Source organism: Ursus americanus, chromosome 21 (genome assembly GCF_024610735.1).
Source record: "Ursus americanus isolate L20-20 chromosome 21, mUrsAme1.1.p, whole genome shotgun sequence".
Taxonomy (NCBI): domain Eukaryota; kingdom Metazoa; phylum Chordata; class Mammalia; order Carnivora; family Ursidae; genus Ursus; species Ursus americanus.
In genome coordinates this window covers 50182596-50202300 of record NC_142147.1, presented here as the reverse complement: position 1 = coordinate 50202300, position 19705 = coordinate 50182596, and the positions used below count along the sequence as shown (strand labels likewise).

General features: G+C 56.9%; 2 protein-coding genes across 7 annotated transcripts; both read left to right on the top strand.

The window, feature by feature from the left end:
* The first annotated feature begins 11 nt into the window (after positions 1–11).
* Positions 12–12343, top strand: RASIP1 (Ras interacting protein 1). 2 transcript variants are annotated; one of them, XM_045772171.2, is made up of 12 exons: positions 12–391; positions 625–765; positions 1445–2130; positions 3576–3931; positions 6573–7226; positions 7797–7834; positions 8069–8220; positions 8328–8443; positions 9595–9838; positions 10046–10218; positions 11215–11362; positions 11931–12343. In XM_045772171.2, the coding sequence occupies exons 2-12, from the start codon at positions 629–631 to the stop codon at positions 12128–12130; spliced, it is 2904 nt and encodes a 967-aa protein (XP_045628127.1). In that variant the 5' UTR covers positions 12–391; positions 625–628; the 3' UTR covers positions 12131–12343. The 2 variants fall into 2 exon arrangements, with proteins under 2 accessions (XP_045628127.1, XP_045628128.1); XM_045772172.2 differs by having other exon boundaries at positions 13–391; positions 8340–8443.
* Positions 12344–12480: 137 nt separating this feature from the next.
* On the top strand, positions 12481–18491 carry MAMSTR (MEF2 activating motif and SAP domain containing transcriptional regulator). Of its 5 annotated transcripts, none has more exons than XM_087870959.1 (10): positions 12481–13283; positions 13795–13878; positions 15054–15092; positions 15768–15919; positions 16096–16280; positions 16603–16705; positions 16908–17102; positions 17393–17614; positions 17693–17747; positions 17925–18491. In XM_087870959.1, the coding sequence occupies exons 2-10, from the start codon at positions 13821–13823 to the stop codon at positions 18206–18208; spliced, it is 1293 nt and encodes a 430-aa protein (XP_087727085.1). In that variant the 5' UTR covers positions 12481–13283; positions 13795–13820; the 3' UTR covers positions 18209–18491. The 5 variants fall into 5 exon arrangements, with proteins under 5 accessions (XP_087727085.1, XP_045628129.2, XP_045628131.1 ...); XM_045772173.2 differs by having other exon boundaries at positions 15738–15919; XM_045772175.2 differs by lacking the exon at positions 12481–13283 and having other exon boundaries at positions 13299–13878; positions 15738–15919; positions 17498–17614.
* The last annotated feature ends 1214 nt before the right edge of the window (positions 18492–19705 follow it).

The following is a 19705-nucleotide window of genomic DNA, read 5'->3' as shown; positions in this document are numbered from 1 at the left end:
TCTAAATATCTGACTCATTCCTCCGGTCTGATCCTAACTTTTGGTTTCCCCCCAGCAGAGGTCTGGGTCTGGGGATGGTCTCCTGTCTGAGAGCATGGGCCGGGAAAACAGCTCCCGGAGTCCTGGAAGGACCCACCCGGCTGAGACGTAATTCCAGAATCAAGGAGCAGGGAAAGACCAGCCCTACCCAGATCTCCTCCCCCAGGCCCAGTCCCCTCACAGGACGCCCCCTCCCCGCTCTTCCTGCCGGGTTTCCTCTCGCCTTTTCCTGTCCCCCACCCAGTGCTGGGAGCTGGGGCAGAGGCAAAGGCTGAACAGGAGCAGCGGGGTCAGGAACCAACCAGGGCCAACGGAGCCAGGGCCCCGGGGTGCTGCTGGGACCTGAAGCAGGGTAAGAGCCAGGAACCCAGGAGTCCAGACCCCTCCTCCTTTAGACCCCGGAGCCAGTCCTCAGCCTCCTCCCACCCCAACACCCAGGAGCCTAGGCTCCCATCCTTCTCCTCTACTCGGACTCAGGAGTCTGAGCCCCTGCCCCCCTCTCTGACCGAGGAGTCCGAGTCCCCCTCCATCCCAACTCTGCTGCTCAGGGCCTCAGGAGCTGGGGTCTTACCCACCCTTCCTTAGGGCGATGCTATCTGGTGAACGGAAGGAGGGCGGAAGCCCCCGCTTCGGGAAACTCCATCTCCCCGTGGGCCTGTGGATCAATTCTCCCAGGAAGCAGCTGGCCAAGCTGGGGCGGCGCTGGCCCAGCGCTGCCTCTGTTAAGTGAGTGCCCACCCCTTTGAGACTCCTGCTTCTGCCCCATCTGCTTCCCATTTGTCCCCATTTATGACGCAGTCTCTGCACTGGGTAATGCTAGGGGCCCCAAGGATTGGCTTCCAGTTCCTGTCCTGAATGGGCAAGTGAGCTGGCAGGCAGGAGGAGACAGTGGGGTACAATGCTATCAGGCCCAGTGTGGGGAGTGCTGGGTCTGGAGATGGGGTTAGGCTGGACGGACACTGGGATGGGGACACAGTGGCAGGGGTTTGATTCACCTTCCTTCCTCCCCTCCCTGCTTGCTTCTTGGAATTTCCTTCTGGGGTACTCGCCTTTATTTATGTATTTATCTCTCTCTCTTTGCCTCTGGCCTCTGCCCAACCCCATCTCTGTTGCCCGCCCCTCCCCCCATCTCTTGCCCTTCTGTGGGTCTCTGTCTCCCTCTTTCTCTGGGCCTCCGTCCCTCTCTTTCTCTGGGTTTCTGTTGCCCTTTCTCTCTGGTTTTCTGTCCCCTCTCAATGGGTTTCTGTCACTCTCCGGGTCTCTGTCCCCCATCCCGTCCTCCCTGGGTCTTTCTCCCCTCCATTTGGGTCTCTGCCCACCTCCCTCCATCTCTACCATCTACTCCCTTCTCTGCCTGTCTTTCTGGGTCTTTCTCCCGCCTCTCCATTCCCCGGCGGGCTCCCAGGTCTTCTTCTTCGGACACGGGGAGCCGCAGCAGCGAGCCGCTGCCCCCGCCGCCGCCGCACGTGGAGTTGCGGCGAGTGGGCGCGGTCAAGGCGGCCGGAGGAGCCTCGGGGAGTCGCGCCAAGCGCATCTCCCAGCTCTTTCGGGGCTCGGGGACCGGGACCACGGGGTCCGGCGGCGCGGGAGGCCCCGGGACTCCGGGGGGCGCCCAGCGCTGGGCCAGCGAGAAGAAGCTGCCAGAGCTGGCAGCGGGCGTGGCCCCCGAGCCCCCGCTGGCCACGCGCGCCACGGCGCCCCCGGGGGTCCTCAAGATCTTTGGCGCCGGGCTGGCGTCGGGCGCCAACTACAAAAGCGTGCTGGCCACTGCGCGCTCCACGGCACGCGAGCTGGTGGCCGAGGCGCTGGAGCGCTACGGGCTGGCGGGCAGCCCCGGCGGCGGCCCGGGCGAGAGCAGCTGCGTGGACGCCTTCGCGCTGTGCGACGCGCTGGGCCGGCCAGCGGCGGGCGGCGTGGGCAGCGGCGAGTGGCGGGCGGAGCACCTGCGCGTGCTGGGCGACTCGGAGCGTCCGCTGCTGGTGCAGGAGCTGTGGCGAGCGCGACCCGGCTGGGCGCGGCGTTTCGAGCTGCGCGGCCGCGAGGAGGCGCGCCGCCTGGAGCAGGAGGCCTTCGGGGCGGCAGACAGCGACGGTGAGCTGGCAGCCCGGACACTGAGGGCGGGGCCTGTCCTGGAGGCGGGGCCTGCGGGTTGGTGGGGCGGGGCTGGGGAACAGGGCGGGGGCGGGGCAGGATCGGTGCGGGGCTGGAAGGACCAATGGTAGGCTGGAGGCGGGACCCGCGGGAGAGAAGGGGACTGGGAGGGACCTATAGCACCGGGTCTAGTGGAGAGTGGGGCTGGGGGCCGGACCCGGCTGAGCAAGATGGGCCCGACTAGAGGTTTTTGCAGAGCCGGTGGGCGGGGCCTGTGACGCCGGGGCGGGGCCTGAGGAATAGAGTAACCGGAGCCAGAGGTGTTGAGTGGTGGCGCTGGCCCCTGTGTCAGGAGGCCAATAGGTTGAAGGGGTTCGGTGAGGGACCAGGCCTATGTAGATTAAGCGCATAAGGGGAAGGGACTTGGAAAGTGAAGAAGTGGTCTGCTTAATCTGGGCCTAAAGATGGGCGGAGCCTCAGGGGAGCGGGCCTTAGAGCAGGTGGCCCTAGGCAAGGTTGGCTGCAGAGTGTGAATGGGAGACTTGAGGGTGGCTCAAGGGAAATGAAGAGATAGAGTATTTGTAGGGGCCGAGGAAGGTCATGCTTACATGCTGGCCTGGTCTTGGAGAAGGCCGGGCCTGTAACAGGAGATGATACCATTGGTGGGCCAGTGGGTTTGGAGCAGGGCCTGGCAGGGATGGGGCCTGGCTCAGGGCCACAGGCCGCTCAGGGAGCTTTCTAAAGCCTTTCTGTTTCTGAGTCTCCCTTTGGGAGATAGAGTGGTGTAGTAGTTACATTCATGAGCTTTGAGCTCTGGCTTGGATTCCAGTCTGTCCTTTGCCAGTTAAACTGAGCAAAACCCTAGGTCAAGTTGAAATGAGATCATGTATAACAGGGCTTTGGCACAAGACTCAACACATAGTAGTTGTCTAATAAAGAATGGCAATTATAACCATCGCTGTCTCCCCCCCCCAAAAAAAGCATTTGTTGAGCACCTACTGTGGACCACACAGTATTTAGGGCCGTGGGGGAATACAGTGAGCACATGACAGGTGAGGTTCCCACCCTCCTAGATTTTACAGTCTAGCGAGAAACACATCAGTCCATTCCTTGGGCTTATTTCCACTAATCCCCCACTATGTGCCAGGGCTCTGCTGGGTCCAGACAAAGCCTGGAGTGTGTGCAGCAGTGCCCCGCACATAGTAGATGCCCGCCCCCCAAACAGTTAAAAGAATGAATTTCTGAGCTGAAAACTGCAAAGTGTGTAGGAGTCAGGCGGGAAGTGTTTTCCAGGCATATGCAAAAACCTAAACAGGGAACAGCATATGCAAAAACCTAAATGTGGGAAGCCGCGCCTCACTTCTCTGTAGTCAATTCTTTGTCTCGTTACAATCTCCAGCTCTCTCTTTGCAGTCCCTGCCTCATCCCTCCGCATCTCTCCGCAGGCACGGGCGCCCCCTCGTGGCGGCCACAGAAGAACCGCTCCAGGGCGGCGTCCGGCGGGGCGGCGCTGGCCAGTCCTGGCCCGGGGTCGGGGTCAGGGCCCCCGGCTGGGTCCGGGGGCAAAGAGCGCTCGGAAAACCTGTCCCTGCGGCGCAGCGTGTCGGAGCTCAGCCTGCAGGGGCGACGGCGGCGGCAGCAGGAGCGCCGGCAGCAGGCACTTAGCATGGCCCCGGGGGCAGCCGACGCCCAGATCGGACCCGCAGACCCTGGCGACTTCGATCAATTGACCCAGTGCCTCATCCAGGCCCCCAGCAACCGTCCCTACTTCCTGCTTCTCCAGGGCTACCAGGACGCCCAGGTAAGCGCAGCCTATCCTACTGGGAGAGACCTATGCTCCACCCCCTGGTGGCAGGGAGACAAAATTACAACTCCCAGAATTCCTTGGGTCGTGGTAGTCTCAGGTATGTCCCAGCAAGGTTCCAGGGTAGGAGATGTCATTGTCAGAGATGGGGGATGGAGGGGGGAAGGTGGTAGTGGTGGAGGTTGATGCCTGAAAAGATCTCGATGGAAGAACAAGTAGTGGCTCATTTCATGCAAAACTGGGGGAAAGTACCCTCTTTGTCAAGGGGGGGAATGTGAGAGCCTATTGTAGAAAAGGGATCTCCTTCTAAGGGTCTGTTTCTTGGTGAGGAGTAATGGAAGTGTCTATCTTGTTTGGGAAGAAGATAATTTGATGGATGCCTGGGGTCTTGTTCTGGGTAAGCCTGTATTTGCTTGGAAGGAGCGGACTAATCCACTCTTTAAAGGTGCTGGTTTATGCTGGAACAGTCTGTTGTTGATGCGGGTAGGTGATACAGATACTTCTATTTTATATATTTGGGTGACGATGGAACTTGCCTGAGTGTTAGGGAGCAGAGGGGAAGAAAGGATTAGGAGTTAGTAGAAAATTATTAGTGGATTAGTGGGAAATTATTTCATTAATAGAAACATAATGTGTTATTGGAAATACTCGTTTTTGTGTATGTGATGATTGCGAGAATCATTTTTATGATGTTGTTTAACTTTGAGTAACAGTGGTACAGCCAAGTTCAACAGGTACTTCTGGGAATCAATGGGAAAGCCAACTGGTGGAACTTAGTGAATAGCCCCATTTTCACTGTCATAGAGAGTGATCCAATGGGGTTAGGTGGCCTGGCTTTGTATATGAATGAGAGAGGAAGACTATTTAGAGAAAGTCTTGCTTGGAAGAATTCATTCCTCCTTCTTGGGGCAAGGGGATGGGGCAAGTTCATTATAGGAAGGAGTTTGCATATATTATTACAGCCCATTTCTCGAGACAAGGTTGGAGAATAGGAGGGTCTATTTTGGGAAGGTAGTTAAGTTGGAAGGATCTGTTCTGGGAGTATAGGGGAATCTGTTATGGGAAGAGGGGAAAACATTGGAAGCATCCATTCTTTTGAGTGAGGTCCATGAGAAATCCCTTTTTAAGAAAGAGGCTTCATTGGAAGTCTTCCTTCCTTGGGATCAGGAGTAAGAGGTGAATCTCTCATAGAGAGGAATTTATCTGCACTCATGTACTCACGAGTGGCTCTAACCCGAGAGTTCTTCATGGCCACTGTGGAAGCATCTCTTCTTGGGTTAAGCAATTTTAGAAAAGGGGTTCATGTATTTTGGACCATTCCATTGCTTCAAACAGGGATAGAAAGCAAGAGATTCTCCCTTCAGAAAGTGGTCAGACTGGAAAGTGCCATTTTCTAGAGGCAGATGAACAAATCCATTATAGGAAGGGGTCTCTTTGGAAATGTCCATCCATGGGGTATAGGTAATTGGAACGTTCAGTGTAGGAAGGGGATTTATGAATATCAGGGTGACTATTCTCTCAGACATGAGGGGAGAACAGAGAGTGTATTTTAGGAAGGAGATCCGGGAAGGTCAGGGGATCTTCCATTTTTATAGGATGGAGAAGGGAGAGTCATTTAGGAAGGGGTCTTCTGGAATGCTCCTTTTCATTTGGCGGATGAAATGGGACACTCCCTTATAAGAAGAGCGTCTCCTTGAAAACATCTATTTATAAGGTGGGGTTGCTAAAAGAGCTACTATATGGAGATCTCCATGGAGATGTTCTTTGTTGGGATGGAAATATTGAAAGCATACACCGATGGAAAGGAGAGTATCTTTAGAATTCTCTATCATGGGAATGAGGGTAGTAGGTAAGTATTATGTCTCCTTGGAAGTGAGTCCAGCATGGGATGGGAAAAAATGAGAATCCATTGGAGAAAGGGGGTCTCCCCAGAGTGCATACTCACGGGGTAGAGAAAATGGAAGAAACCTTGTTCAAAGTAGGAATCTCTTTAAAGATATCTATCCCTTGTTTCGGAAATATTCAGAGAAGCTATTATTGGAAGGAGAAACGTCTTTGGTCGTCTCCATCATAGGGGTGGAATGTGGGGCAAATGGGGCCAAGGGTAGGGAAATGGGAAGGTTCTTAAGAGAAAGATTTCCTTGGAAAGTTCCATTCTTTGACGGTAAAGGTAGGAGGACAGTCCATTTTAGTAGTGCGGGTGTAGTGTTTTTGGAAGCACCTATTCTTTGCGCTGGATGTTGTGGGAGAGTGCACTGTGGAAAGGGATTACCTTGTAAGGGTCCGTTCCGAGGAGGTGGGAAGATGCGAGAGTCTACTGGAGAAAGGTCTGGAAAGCATCAACAATTTGAGGGAGGGGAATTCTAGAGCCTGTGTCCAGAAAGGGGTTTCCTTGTAAGCAACCGGTCTTCAAGATGAGTGTTATGGGTCAGTCGGTCATAGGAAGTGCCTTTGAGAAGTCCACTCATGCTTGGGTGGAGGTAATTGGTGAGTCTTTTGACGTCTCAGGAGATCTCCTTGAAAGTGTTCATTCTAAGGGAGGTGGTTGATGGGAGAGTCGATTGTGGCAAAGGGTCCTTGTTGCTAGCGGTCAATTCCTCATGGAGCTGTCTCGACTGTATCTTCCCTTTCCCTCCAGGACTTCGTGGTATATGTGATGACGCGGGAGCAGCATGTCTTTGGCCGGGGCGGGAACTCCTCGGCCCGCGGTGGGTCCCCGGCCCCATATGTGGACACCTTTCTCAATGCCCCTGACATCCTGCCGCGGCACTGCACCGTGCGTGCGGGCCCTGAGCCCCCGGCCATGGTGCGCCCATCCCGGGGTGCCCCAGTCACGCATAATGGGTGCCTCCTGCTGCGGGAGGCGGAGCTGCACCCTGGCGACCTGCTGGGGCTGGGCGAGCACTTCCTCTTCATGTACAAGGACCCCCGCACTGGAGGCTCGGGGCCGGCGCGGCCGCCCTGGCTGCCCGCCCGCCCTGGGGCCGCCCCGCCGGGTCCCGGCTGGGCCTTCTCTTGCCGCCTGTGCGGCCGGGGCCTGCAGGAGAGGGGCGAGGCTCTGGCGGCCTACTTGGACGGCCGCGAGCCGGTGCTGCGCTTCCGGCCGCGGGAGGAAGAGGCGCTACTGGGGGAGATCGTGCGCGCTGCCGCCGCGGGCGCTGGGGACCTGCCACCACTCGGGCCCGCCACGCTGCTGGCGCTGTGCGTGCAGCATTCAGCCCGGGAGCTGGAGTTGGGCCACCTGCCCCGCCTGCTGGGCCGCCTGGCCCGTCTCATCAAGGAGGCTGTCTGGGTGAGTGCTCCCACCACTGTCCAGCCCCGTCAGCGCCCCAGGTTCTTTCCCCAGCCACCCCTCCTCGCTACCTTCCAGCCGTAGTTGGGTGGGATGAAACTATCTCTTCAATGATGCTCCGGGAGGGGTTTGGGCTGTTAAGCGAGGGGTCTCACGGGATGCTGGGAGGTAGTGGGCAAAGACCATTCCTGGAGGCGAGGAAGAGCAAATCAGTCCGACTTACAGATGGAAATGCCTGGGAGAAATCATCCAGAGTGGGGTTAAAGGTTCCATCCCACTGAGCTAGGGCTCATTAAAGAGAAGCTTAAAGAAGTGTCTTGGGGGGGGGTGGGGGGGGTGGGTAAGAAGAAACTATTTGAGCAGACCTGAGGGCGATAGACCACTCACAATCATAGGGGTTTGTGTTTAAAAGGTAAGAAGAGGATAGACCCTTCTGAAGCTTGAGGGTTAGAGTCAATTTGAGTGGGGGAGAGTCTCTGTCAAAAAGGTGCTTCTAGAAACACCAGGGTATTAACTCATAGGCCTCTCCCCAACCGCCTTCACCTTGACTCTGATCTTACTGTTCTACAGGAAAAAATTAAGGAAATTGGAGACCGTCAGCCAGAGAAGTAAGAGAAATTCTGGGGAGAAGGGTCTAGAGGGATGCAGGGGTGGGGATTTGCAGCTGGTGGTTCATTCACTCCATTCATGGCTTAGTGCAGGTTTCTGCTCTTCCTTGGCACTCAACTCTTCCAGCCGTGAAATGAGGATTGGCCTCAGTCCCCAATTAGACCCAGATTTTGGGGTTTAGACACGACAGTGGGGGTTGGGCAAAGATCACAGGTCGTTTTCTCCTTCCGCAGCCACCCGGAGGGAGTCCCCGAGGTGCCCTTGACTCCCGAGGCTGTGTCTGTAGAGCTGCGGCCACTCATGTTGTGGATGGCTAACACCACAGAGCTGCTGAGCTTTGTGCAGGAGAAGGTGCTGGAGATGGAGAAGGAGGCCGACCAGGAGGGTGAGCTCTGACCCAAGCCCAGGCCTGTTCCAAGCCCCCTGTCATTCCCTCTACTTGGGGACTTGGGCTCCTGCCTGTCAGCCTCTGGTTCTCTCTCTCACCCCCAGGTCTGTCCTCAGACCCACAGCTCTGCAATGACTTGGAATTATGTGACGAGGCCATGGCCCTCCTGGACGAGGTCATCATGTGTACCTTCCAGCAGTCTGTCTACTACCTCACCAAGGTTGGTTTCGTCCCCTGCTTCCTGTTTGACATAACCTCACTTCTGGTTTGAATTACGTCACATCGCTCCGATGTCACTTCCTATTTGACCTTGTAAGATTCCCCGCTTCTCTGACATCACTTCTCATTCTCCGCCGCACTTTGCTGTTCTGGTACCACTTCCTGTTTGAGCCTGCATCACTTCCTGTCTTTCTGGCTTCTCTTCCTGTTTCTGCAAAGATCCCTGCTTGACAGGCTAACTTTACTACCTGGTTATATCACCATTTTCACTTTTTTGAGCTCCTGTTTTCTAAGTCCACTGGTAAACTTAATAGATAGGTAGATTGGCAGATAGATAAACAGGGTTCAAATAGTGCCGGGTACTATCATTTAAATGAAAGGCCCTCTTGAATCCGGCCTCACTTCCTGTGTTTGCTGACTTCATTTCCTACAGCTCTGAATTCACTCCTTTTTCCGCGCCACAGACTTTCTCCCTGGAGTGCTAGTCCTGCAGGACCTGCTTTCTGCCCCAGTCCCCCACCACCTTTGACCTTAAGATGGCTTCTTGGAATTCTCAGGGTTTCAGGATTCTGGTTGGCCTGAGCCCCTACCTATAACAGCAAAGGGGATCTTTGGGGAGAGTCTTTCTGTTCCTTAAGCAGCCTTGATTGGTGAAGTCCATTCCTCCAAGGCTTCGCTTCCTGTCCGTCCCTGCCAAGTGTGGCTTTATTTCTTCTTTGGCTCTGACCTCATTTCCTGTCCTTGGCCTGATCTCACTTTCCACTGGCTCACTGCCATGCCACTCCCACTTCCTGACTCTTCATTCTTTTTCTTTCCTTCGGGAACTCTGGATAAATAATTCTTTGACCGAAGGGGGCCTCTTTGTTCAGTATCCTTTGTCCTCTGTGAGCTGTCTCTGTTGAGAACTACAAGTCCTTCGAGACACCAGAAGTGGTCGTAAAATACCCAAGAAACTCCTGGAGGCTTTCTTAAGACTTGAGGTGTCCTCGGCCTGATGAATGCTAGACACCCATCTGGAAAGTAGGGATTTGCTCACGAAGAACCTTTAGCGTGTTGCAGGTAGAATGGACTATAATTCCCAGAAGCTCTATCACCCTGAAGCTTCCAGCGAGTGTAGTCCAATCACTTGTTTGCATCTCTGTATCTTCTTAGACTCTGTATTCAACGCTGCCTGCTCTCCTGGATAGTAACCCTTTCACAGCCGGGGCAGAGCTGCCAGGGCCTGGCGCAGAGCTGGGGGCCATGCCTCCGGGCTTGAGACCGACCCTGGGCGTGTTCCAGGCGGCCCTGGAACTGACCAGCCAGTGTGAGCTGCACCCGGACCTCGTGTCTCAGACTTTCGGTTACTTGTTCTTCTTCTCCAATGCGTCCCTTCTCAACTCGCTGATGGAACGAGGTGAGGGTCGGACTGGGGAAGGGGCAGGGAAGAAAGCACGGGAACCTCTGAGACCCATGTCAATTCAGACACCACGCCCCAAGATCGGCCTCATGTTTAAGGACCCTGGAGAGCAAGCTCCAGATCCCAAGCTGAAGGATAGGAAGGGTCTGGCAGGCAGGAGGGCTCAGTCCATGCACTCATTGCCCTTCATATCCTGCCCCACAGGTCAAGGCCGACCTTTCTACCAATGGTCCCGAGCTGTCCAAATCCGAACCAACTTGGACCTTGTCTTGGATTGGCTGCAGGGGGCCGGGCTGGGTGACATTGCCACTGAATTCTTCCGGAAACTCTCCATAGCTGTGAACCTGCTTTGCGTGCCCCGCACCTCCCTGCTCAAGGTGACTCCTATCCCTGACCTCTGACTCCTCGACCCCACGCAGCCATCCTCTGCATTCAGCTCACCCCTGGACCTCCCCTTGAACTTCATGTTATCCCCAGTCCCAGCTCTGACACTGTGGGTGATCTGTTGACAGTTAGAAGGAAGCCAGCCACAAGTGTCTAAGCTGCATCTGAATCCCATGGGACTTCCTAACAATAGTTTCCAAGCACCCCACCCCCCGCCCTCAGACATGCTGATTCAGAAAGTCTGCTATGAGACCAAGGAATGTGATAGTTAAAGCATTCATTGAACATAAACGACACGCCAGACACTGTCCAGCATTTCTCATTGAATGTTGACTAAGCCTCATGAAATAGGTTATTAACTGACAATTCTTTGCAGACAAGGAAACTGAAAATCAGGTAGGATAAGTTATTTGATTTGTTTATAATTATAATAATGTCATTTCAGTTAAGTGTAGAAATTTTCAGATACAAAAAATAGCCACAGTATAGTAATGAACACCTAGGTACACATCATCAACTTCAATAATATGAACTAATGGCCAATTTTGTTTCTTCTCCACCTCCCACCCCTCCTACATCACATTTATGCTGAAGCAAATCACATTTTTTAAAAGATTTTATTTATTTATTTGACACAGAGAAGCATGCGAGCACAAGAGGACACAGCAGGGGGAGCTGAAGCAGAGGGAGGGAGAAGCAAGCTCCCTGCTGAGCAGGAAGCCCAATACCTGGCTCCATCCCAGGACCCTGGGATCAGGACCTGAGCCTATGGCAGACCTGGGCCATCCAGGCACCCCAAATCATATTTTTTAAAGCGCCCTTCCCCATCATCACTTTGGTGACAGCCTGGCCTCACAGTGTTCAGAAGATACCGCACAGATACCACTGTCTGTCCACTACATCCATGCCCTTTATGGAGGGCCTTCCATTTTGGGATTTCTCAGCTGCCCCATAATGACCATAGATCTCTCACCTGATCTTCCCACCAGGCTTCATGGAGCAGCCTACGAACTGACCACCCCACACTGACCCCTGCTCAGCTCCACCATCTGCTCAGCCACTATCAGTTGGGTCCTGGCCGTGGGCCACCACCTGCCTGGGACCCTCCCCCTGCAGAGCGAGATGCTGTGGACACAGGTGAGGAGAGACGGGGACAGAAGCTTTTTTTTTTTTTTTTTTTTTGGTCCTCAGGACCCAGGAATCCATAGCCCCAGCCCCTTCCTCCTCCTGACCCAGGATTCTGGATCCTGAATCCTCTCCTCCCTCAAGACTTAAGTAATGGACCCCAACTCCCCTCTCCCCCAGGGTACAGGAATTCAAGTTCCAGCTCCTTTTTTCCCCAGGGTTCAGGCCCCCAGCCTCTTCCCCGGAGAACCTACCCTCCTCGCCCAGGAGTTCGGGTTCCAGGCCCCTCTACTTTAAGGAATCCGTAAAACTAAGTTCCCAGACCTTCCTTCCTCACGGACCCAAGAACCCAATACCTCGCCCGTTTCCCAGGCAACGGTGGCCTTTTTTTTTTTTTGGTCTGAAACTACAACTCCCATGATGCTCGGGGACTCTCGAGAGTCCTGTTGGAGCGGATCCTGCTCCAGGAATCGCTGGGGGTTGGAGTTTTTCCTTCCTTCGGGCGTGACACAGCCTCTCCCCAACACTGCTGCCGCACGCCCTCTTTCAGAACTTGACTCCGTCTTCTTCGGTCTCCTAGGGGACATCTTCGAAAGTTTCTCTTCCCATCCTCCCCTCATCCTGCCTTTGGGCAGCTCGCGCCTGCGCCTCACGGGTCCTGTGACTGACGACGCCCTGCACCGTGAATTGCGCAGGCTCCGCCGCCTCCTCTGGGATCTTGAGCAGCAAGAACTGCCGGCCAATCACCGCCACGGACCTCCCGTGGCCACGCCTCCTTGAAAACCAATAACAAACGAGCGCGCGAACCTTGAAAATTCTTCGACTTCTACTCCCGGGAGCCCGCCCGAGCTCAGAGTTCTGTGGGAGTTGTAGTTCTTTCCCCGCGTGGGATGCCGGGAGTTTGAGTTTTCGGGTAGTAGAGGATGGGACAGTGGGAAGATGGGTTTGGGGCGTGAGCGCAAGGAGCAATAAAGGTATCTGTGGTATCGGCAACGCCTTACTTGTTAAGACTCGAGAACTCTGGCGATGATGATTTTCTGCGGATTAGAGCACGAGGGTCCTCGACTAGAGCGTTGGGTTCTTGCCGAGTCCGAGGTGGTATTTATAGCCTCGGCCTCAGCTTGCCCTGCGGCTTGTAATCCAAACCCGGAGCCCTGGGGGCCTCCCACGCATTTCAGGACAAAGCTCTAAGCTTGCTCTGCCAAATATCAGGCCCTCAGTCCTGCCGGTGGGAACCAGACTTCTCCCTTCGACCCCAAAGGCCATGGTCCAGCCCTCTTCTCCCTCAGACCCAGGAGTCTGGGTTCCCAGCCCCCATCTGGACATTTCTGCCTGTCGGGCACACTGCCGAATCCCAACACCTCTTGTCCTTGTTCTGGCATCCCTCCTTCCTCACATCCGGAAGTCCGGGCCCCCAACCCACTCCTCCCTCAGACCCGGGAGTCCAGGTCCCCAGCCCCCTCCTCCCTCGGATCCAGGAGTTCGGGGCTCCAGTTTGTACTTTCCACTCCCCTAAATCCGACTCCTGCTGCTGCGTCAGGGAAAAAATAAGCGACAGGTGGCACCTGCCCGCAGGGCCGGGTCGCGACCACCTGCTCCCGCTGCTCACCCGGCGCCCCTCTCCAGGCACCTGCTTCTGTCAGTCCGCCCGCCGCTGCCCTGCCCGACCCCGCAGCCCCAGGACTCGGAGGAGGAGAGACCCAGGGAACCCCGACGTTCGCCCCGCCCCGGTCCCTCCCAGCCGGTGCTCCCGCCCCTTCTCAGGGTCCCAGGCGGGGCTCTTGTTTCCCCCCGCCCCATTCCACAGGCTCCTGGCACGCCCTAGAAAGGGGTGTCCTAGGCGGTCCCAGGCCGGTGGGGCGGAGCTTGCGGCCTCCAGCCTAGACCAGGGGAGTTAACCCGCTCAAGAGCACTGCTGCGCCGAGCCCACCTGGTGAGAAGCCCCTGGAATGGGGGTGGGGGGAACCCACCTTAACTTTTCTGTCACCTCTCTGGTCCCAGTCCCTTCCTCACAGACCATGGTGGCTGACACCCACCCACTTCCTTCTCCAATGCAGGTGGCAGAGACCCTTCCCATTCCCAGGAACGTACCAGGTCCCTTTCCCCTTTTGATCAAGGGTGCTGGATTCTAGTCTCTTCAGAATATTGAGCTCTGTCCCTTCACCCCCTTTTCCTTCCTCTCCTTTCACAGGCCCAGGGGTCTCCTTTCATAGATCCCAGTCTTTCCTCCCCCAAGCTCCAGGAATTGGGGCCCTCAACCCCCTTCTCTTTCAAATCCAGGAGTCCGGGCTCCTAGCCCCTCCTCCCCCAGGAATCAGAAGTTCTGGCTCAAGGCCTCTCCTATCCCTAAGCCCCTGAGGCCCTTTTTCTGCTGCCTCCACATGGAGGGACAGCCTCCTGACCTCCACTCTGACCCTCCTCCGTGGGCCCTGTCCTCCCCTCAGTCCAGGTCTCCATCACAGCCTTGGCAATGACTCTCGCAACTTCCTCTCAGCGCTCCCAAATCATTCGCTCCAAGTTCAGATCTGGTGAGCGGCTTCTCTCTATGCACGTAGAAGGGGAAGGGGTCTTCTGGGTCCTGGGATCGAAATACTCTTAACTCGGGCAGTGTGTGTGGTGGGTGAGGTGGGGAGGGTGGGCCATGGGACCCATAAGGCAGGTGTTTTCTGTGCAAAAGTCACTTGTGTATAAAGGAGGCCCCAGCAAAGGGGCTGAGTGTGGGGGGCTCAATGAGTGTGCAAATGGCCAGTGCGATGCTTCTGTAAACAGTGTGGAGGGGTTGGCTAGGGGTGGGTGTGCTGAGGGTCAGGCACTGCAAAGGACCGGGGGCTTAAATTGACGTGTGCGCAAAGCGGAGGAGTGCACAGAGTGGGGACTTTGGAGTGGGAGGTGTGGGAGTGTTGGTGAGGGGATAGTGAGCTCTATTAAACCTTGAGCTTGTCAAAGGTTGTATTTTAGGTCCCAATGCGGACCGAAAGCGTGTGCTGGCTGTCAGTTCCTCAGTAGGCAAAAGGCATAGGAGTGTGCAAATGAAAATGCTGGGGGGGGGGGGGTGCAAAGACAGCAGTCCCCAAAGAGCAAAGAGTGTGCCAGAGAGTGCACGTGAAATGCGCAAAGAGAGACCCCCGCTCCATTACTGGAAGCCAACTCCTGAATGTGCAAAGAAGTGTCAGCAAGGCTGGGCAGGTGCCAAGACAGAGTGAGCCAAGGATGGAGCGTATCGAAGGCTACAAGTGCACGAGATGGGCACAGGTGCCAGCCCAGAGCCCAGGGAACTGCGTGTGCAGAGGGACTGAGTGTGGGGAGGCCCGGGGGTACATAGAAGGGAGCAGGCTTGTGCAGACGGGAGCGCGCGGACGCGAAGAGGTGAGGTACACATGGGTCAGGCTGCCAAGATGGCCATCGTGCCTTGCGCGGGGTGGGCACATGCTCAGGAAGGGGGCAGGTGGAGCTGGGGGCAGGGCTGCCTCCCGCCTGCACACTGGCTGGCTCCGAGTCCCAGAACGGCTCTGGCAGGGAGCAGGGAGCAGGCGGGAGGCCCGGGAAAGGGAACAGGCTGCCGGCCCACCCGCCGGCATGGGGTGTGTAAGGGGGCTGGGCACGCATGTCCTGCCAACAACTGCAGCTTGCGCCGCCTGCCAGGCCAGGCTCCTGGACACTCCCTTCCCGCCTTTCTCCTCCCACCTCCCTCCTTTCTCCATAGTCCTCCAGCTTCGGATCCACAGACGGTATCAGGACCCAAGTAAGTGTGGGCCCTGGAAGGGAGGGGGTGGAGGCCTGACACCCCTGGGACGCCCAGGAGAGAAGCTCCCAGATCTCCTGCACTGGTCCCTGGGCTGAGCTCAGTCATTATGCCAGGGATACCCTGAAATCCTATCCTGTCCCTTCCCGAGGACCCGAAGTACAGGTCCCTGGCCACCCCACCCCTCAAAGCTCTGCTTCCCCTTCTGTGACTTTTCCCACTCCAATGAAATGCATGAATGAATCCAGATCCTGTTTCTTTGAAGAAAACAGGCATCCCAGGCTCCACACTTGGCAGGCACACGAATCTCAGGATGTGGCTTTCAGCTTCTCTCTCTCCTCAAGAACCAGGAGTGCTGGCCCCAACCCTGTTCCAGCAAAACCCCCCAAACCCGTGATCCTCAGCCACCACACCCCTTGGTGACTGAGGACATGATTCCTTTCTTGAGAATATAAAAGTCTGGAACCTCTGCCCTGAGATCCAGGAGTCTGGGCACTCACCTCCTACTGCTGGGGTTTCCCTCCCTGGGCCTGTCCTCCCACACGGGGTGGTGGGGGTGGGGTGGGGGTGTGTGTGTGGCTGAAGCCTCCAGGGCCCTCCTTCCCACACAGCCTTGTTCCTCCCTGCCTGGCTTACTATCTACAGGCCTCTCAGGGTCCTTCACTGCCTCTCCAGTCTTGGATCCAGATCCGTGGGTCTCAGCCACAGACCCTGCTCTGGCCCCTGGAGCTCCAGCCCCAGTCTCGTCCTCGGGCCCCACCCCCTTCCTCTTCAGCCCTGGGGACCTGCTCCCTGAATCAGAATACCGCCCTTGGAGGTCCCTGAAGGTGAGTCTCCATTGAGTGAGGAGAAGTACCCCGGAGAGTCCAGCATTGGTTGTCCTTGCTGCTGCCCTTTTGGCCCCTTTCTGGTGGTGCCAAGCTGACGCCATGCTTTGCATGAGGCTCTGGGGCAGGACAGCGGGCACAGAGCTGAAGCATATGACATCACACTTGCTTTTCAGGAGTCTCCCAAGATCTCCCAACATTGGAGAGGGCCCAAGCCAAAGGGGAACTTGACCTACCACCAGTACATGCCTCCAGGGCGGAGACAAGGGTCCAGGGTAGACCCCCAGGCCAAAGGGCTGGCCCTGGGTCCCCCTGGACCACCTCTGTGGGAAGGGACAAACTCACAGCTGCCACCTCCCAGGTATGATCCCTGTTTTTGTTCTCTGGTGGGAAATTCAGCCTGCCCCGCATCCTCCTCCCTCAAACCCAGAGTCCAAGAGCAGGGGAGTTCAGCTCCCAACCCCTTCCTCCTCCAGGACTCGAGTCCAAGTTCCCAATCCCTCTTCCTTCAGTTCCGGGCAAACTGGCTTCAGACCCAAGAGACTGGGCCTCTGGTTCCTGCTCTCCCACGCACAGGAATTGGCCCTCTTCCTGGGCCCTCTCTTTCCTCTTCGAAGACCCTGGAATGCCCTGTCTCTCTCTGCCCCCTCTGACCTCTGGTTCCCCCTTCTGACTCCCGCCAGGATGAAGCCCACTGCCCTCACTCCCTCCCCACCTGGAGTCCCCAGCCCCTTGCCCCCTCCACATAAGCTGGAACTTCAGACCCTAAAGCTGGAGGAGCTGACGGTGAGTGTCGGGAGTAACTTCCCAGGCTGGCCCTCTCCCTCGGTGGGTACCCACAGGTCTAACCCCGCACCCTCTGCCCCATTGGAGACCCAGGAGCCTGGGCCCCCAATCCCTCTTCTCGCGGTTCCCAAATGTCCAGCCCCAGCTCCCGCCTGTGGCCCGGAGCCCTCCCAGCAAGGCCTCTCCCCGCCCCCCACCCCAGGTCTCAGAGCTCCGGCAGCAGCTGCGCCTGCGGGGCCTCCCGGTGTCGGGGACTAAGTCGATGCTCCTGGAGCGCATGCGCGGCGGCGGCCTGCCCCGCGAGCGGCCGAAGCCGCGGCGCGAGGACGGTCCCGCGGGTGCTCCCTGGCCGCGCCTCAGGCCCAAGGCTCTGGGAGCCGTCCGGCGGCAGGGCTCGGTGAGGGCGGGGCTACGCGCGTTATGGACCAGTGAGGAGAAGACAAAGCGGGACGGGGTGGGAAGTCGAAAGAAGAATAGCCAATGAAGTGTGGGGGCGTGGTTAAGGGCAAAGTGGGAGGATCTAAAGGGAAGAGAGGCCAATGAAAGAATACCGGGCGGTACCAAACGCGGGCGGTCGACGAGCTCGCGGAGGCCGGGAGGCGGCCAGGGGGTGGAGCCACAGGTTGCGAGTGGGTGGGGTTGCTCCAGGTGGGCGTGGCTTATGGGAACTCCTGGTTGCGGTTCCAGCTCAAGCCAAACCCAAACTCTCACCCTCCGCCTCCCGCACGTGCCTCGGAAACCCCTGCCACTGCTCCGGCCGTTGCTCCCGCTCCGGCTCCCGCTCCGGCTCAGGCTGCGGCTCCGGCTGCGGCTGCCGCTGCGGCTTCAGCACCCGCTCCTTCTTCAGCCCCACCCACAGCGGCCCTGACTCTGGAGGAGGAGCTGCAGGAAGCCATTCGCAGGGCGCAGGTGAGAGGGAGCGGGCTAGGGGTCTCGGACAGGATGGGGCTGGGATCCCAGGTTCACGCCTCTTCTGCCCGTCCGCAGTTGCTTCCGAACCGGGGCATTGATGACATCCTGGAGGATCAGGTGGAGCCCGAGGGTAAGAGTCGAACTCCTAGATTTGGGGGAGGAGACTGAGTTTCTTGAGTCCTAGTCCAAGGGAAGAAGGGGTTGGGGTCTGGAGTCCCGGGTTCTAGGGAGAAGTGGGCTGGGGACTTGCATTTCTGAAAACGAGGAATAACGGAGTGGGGTCCGGATCTCTGCCTTTCTCCTGCAGACCCGCTGCCCCCCATCCCCCTGGACTTCCCCGGCTCCTTCGACGTGCTGTCCCCCTCCCCGGACTCTGAAGGCCTCTCATCTGTCTTCTCTTCCTCGCTCCCGTCCCCCACAAACTCCCCGTCCCCCTCTCCCAGGGGCCCCACAGACTCCTTGGACTGGCTGGAGGCTCTGAGTGGGGGTCCCCTGCTAGGCTGTGGCCCCCCAGCCCCAAGCATCTTCTCTGCTGACTTATCCGACTCCAGTGGCACCCGGCTGTGGGACCTTCTGGGGGATCCGTGGTGATGGATGCTGGGGTTTCCAGGGACGGAGAACTGGTGGGGATGGGAAGGTCACAGAGACAGACTCCCAAAGGAGGGGGTGGGACAACCGGCAGAGCCCCTCCCACCACAGACGCAGAATCAGAGATGACTGTCATCCCCACCTGGCCCCTGAACTGCTGACCTGCCAACCGCCCGAGTCTCTCCTGCCTGACCTCCATATGATCCCCTCCATGGTTGTGTGGTTGGGGCAGGGAGGTGTCATTTGCTGCTGGCCGGGGCAAACAAGCTGCTTGCTTCTTCCTTCAGAGACCTCATGGATGTCTTTGTTCCCACCTTCTCCCCTCCCATGCCACCAACTAGATGGGAATCTGGAAGGTGGTCTGAATTTTTTGGGTGCAGGAGAGGGGGCAGGGAAGAGTCAGGAGGGAGAACAGGGAGCCAGACCCTTGGCTTCTGGTTGGAAGTGAGAATATCAGAAGCGTCATGTCTGAGGTCAGGTTCTCTTGGAAGCAGAGCCCGAGACAAGATTCGCGAGCCCATGATTTTTTAAAGAAATGCTCCGAGGAGAAACCAAAAAGGAGCGGAGGAAACCGGACAGCGAAGGGGAAGAAGACTAGCAAGAGTATGACTTCAGGTGAAGTCCCAACCCCTGTGTGATCCCATGGGGAGCTCTGGAGGATAAATTAAGTTGCAGGGTCTTTCTTACCCTGAGGCAAAGGGAGCTAGGGAGACCCCTGTTTGGGTTTTTTATTGCTGATTAACAAGCCACCCCCAAACTTAGAGTCTTAAAATAATAACTGTTTATGATCACGCAATGTCCTGGCTTGATGGGCTCAGCAAGGCAATTCTTCGGCCCAGTGACTAGGGCTGCAGTCATCTTAGGGTCCAAGTGGGCTAGACAATCTAAAATGGCTCAGACATGTCTGGCGCCTTGGCAGGAATGGCTAGTAGGCTGGAACCAGCCAGCCTGTGGTCTCTCCGGCAGGGTCTCTGGACTCCCTACATGATAGCTCAGGGTCCCCCAAAGTGAGCATTACTCCAGGGGGAAGGAGAAGCTGTCAGTCACATAAAGAGAGAGCTTGGAACTGGCCCATTGTCACCTTCACTGCACTCCACGGGTTGATGCAAGTCAGGCTGGCTGAATATGGGAGGGGCTACGCAGATACATGCATCTTGGGGGCGTGGTCATTGGGGGCCATATTTGGAGACTCCACCCCTCTTGTCAGTCTTGGGCCATGAGTCATGAGGAGACGGCGGGACATAAACCACCAGGCGGGACATAAACCACCAGGCGGGACATAAACTGCCAGTCACCTTGAACCCCAGGGCGGTCCTCGGAAGAAGAAGGTCGCAGGGGAAGCCATTAGCAACAAAGTCTTGTAAAATGTAGCTTTTATTAATATTCAGGTGTGGGGGAGCTGACAGATCAGAATGACCGCAATTGAAAAGATCCTTCGGGCGCCTGGGTGGCTCAGTCGGTTCAGTTCCGTGTCTCACTCTTGATCTCAGGGTCGTGAGT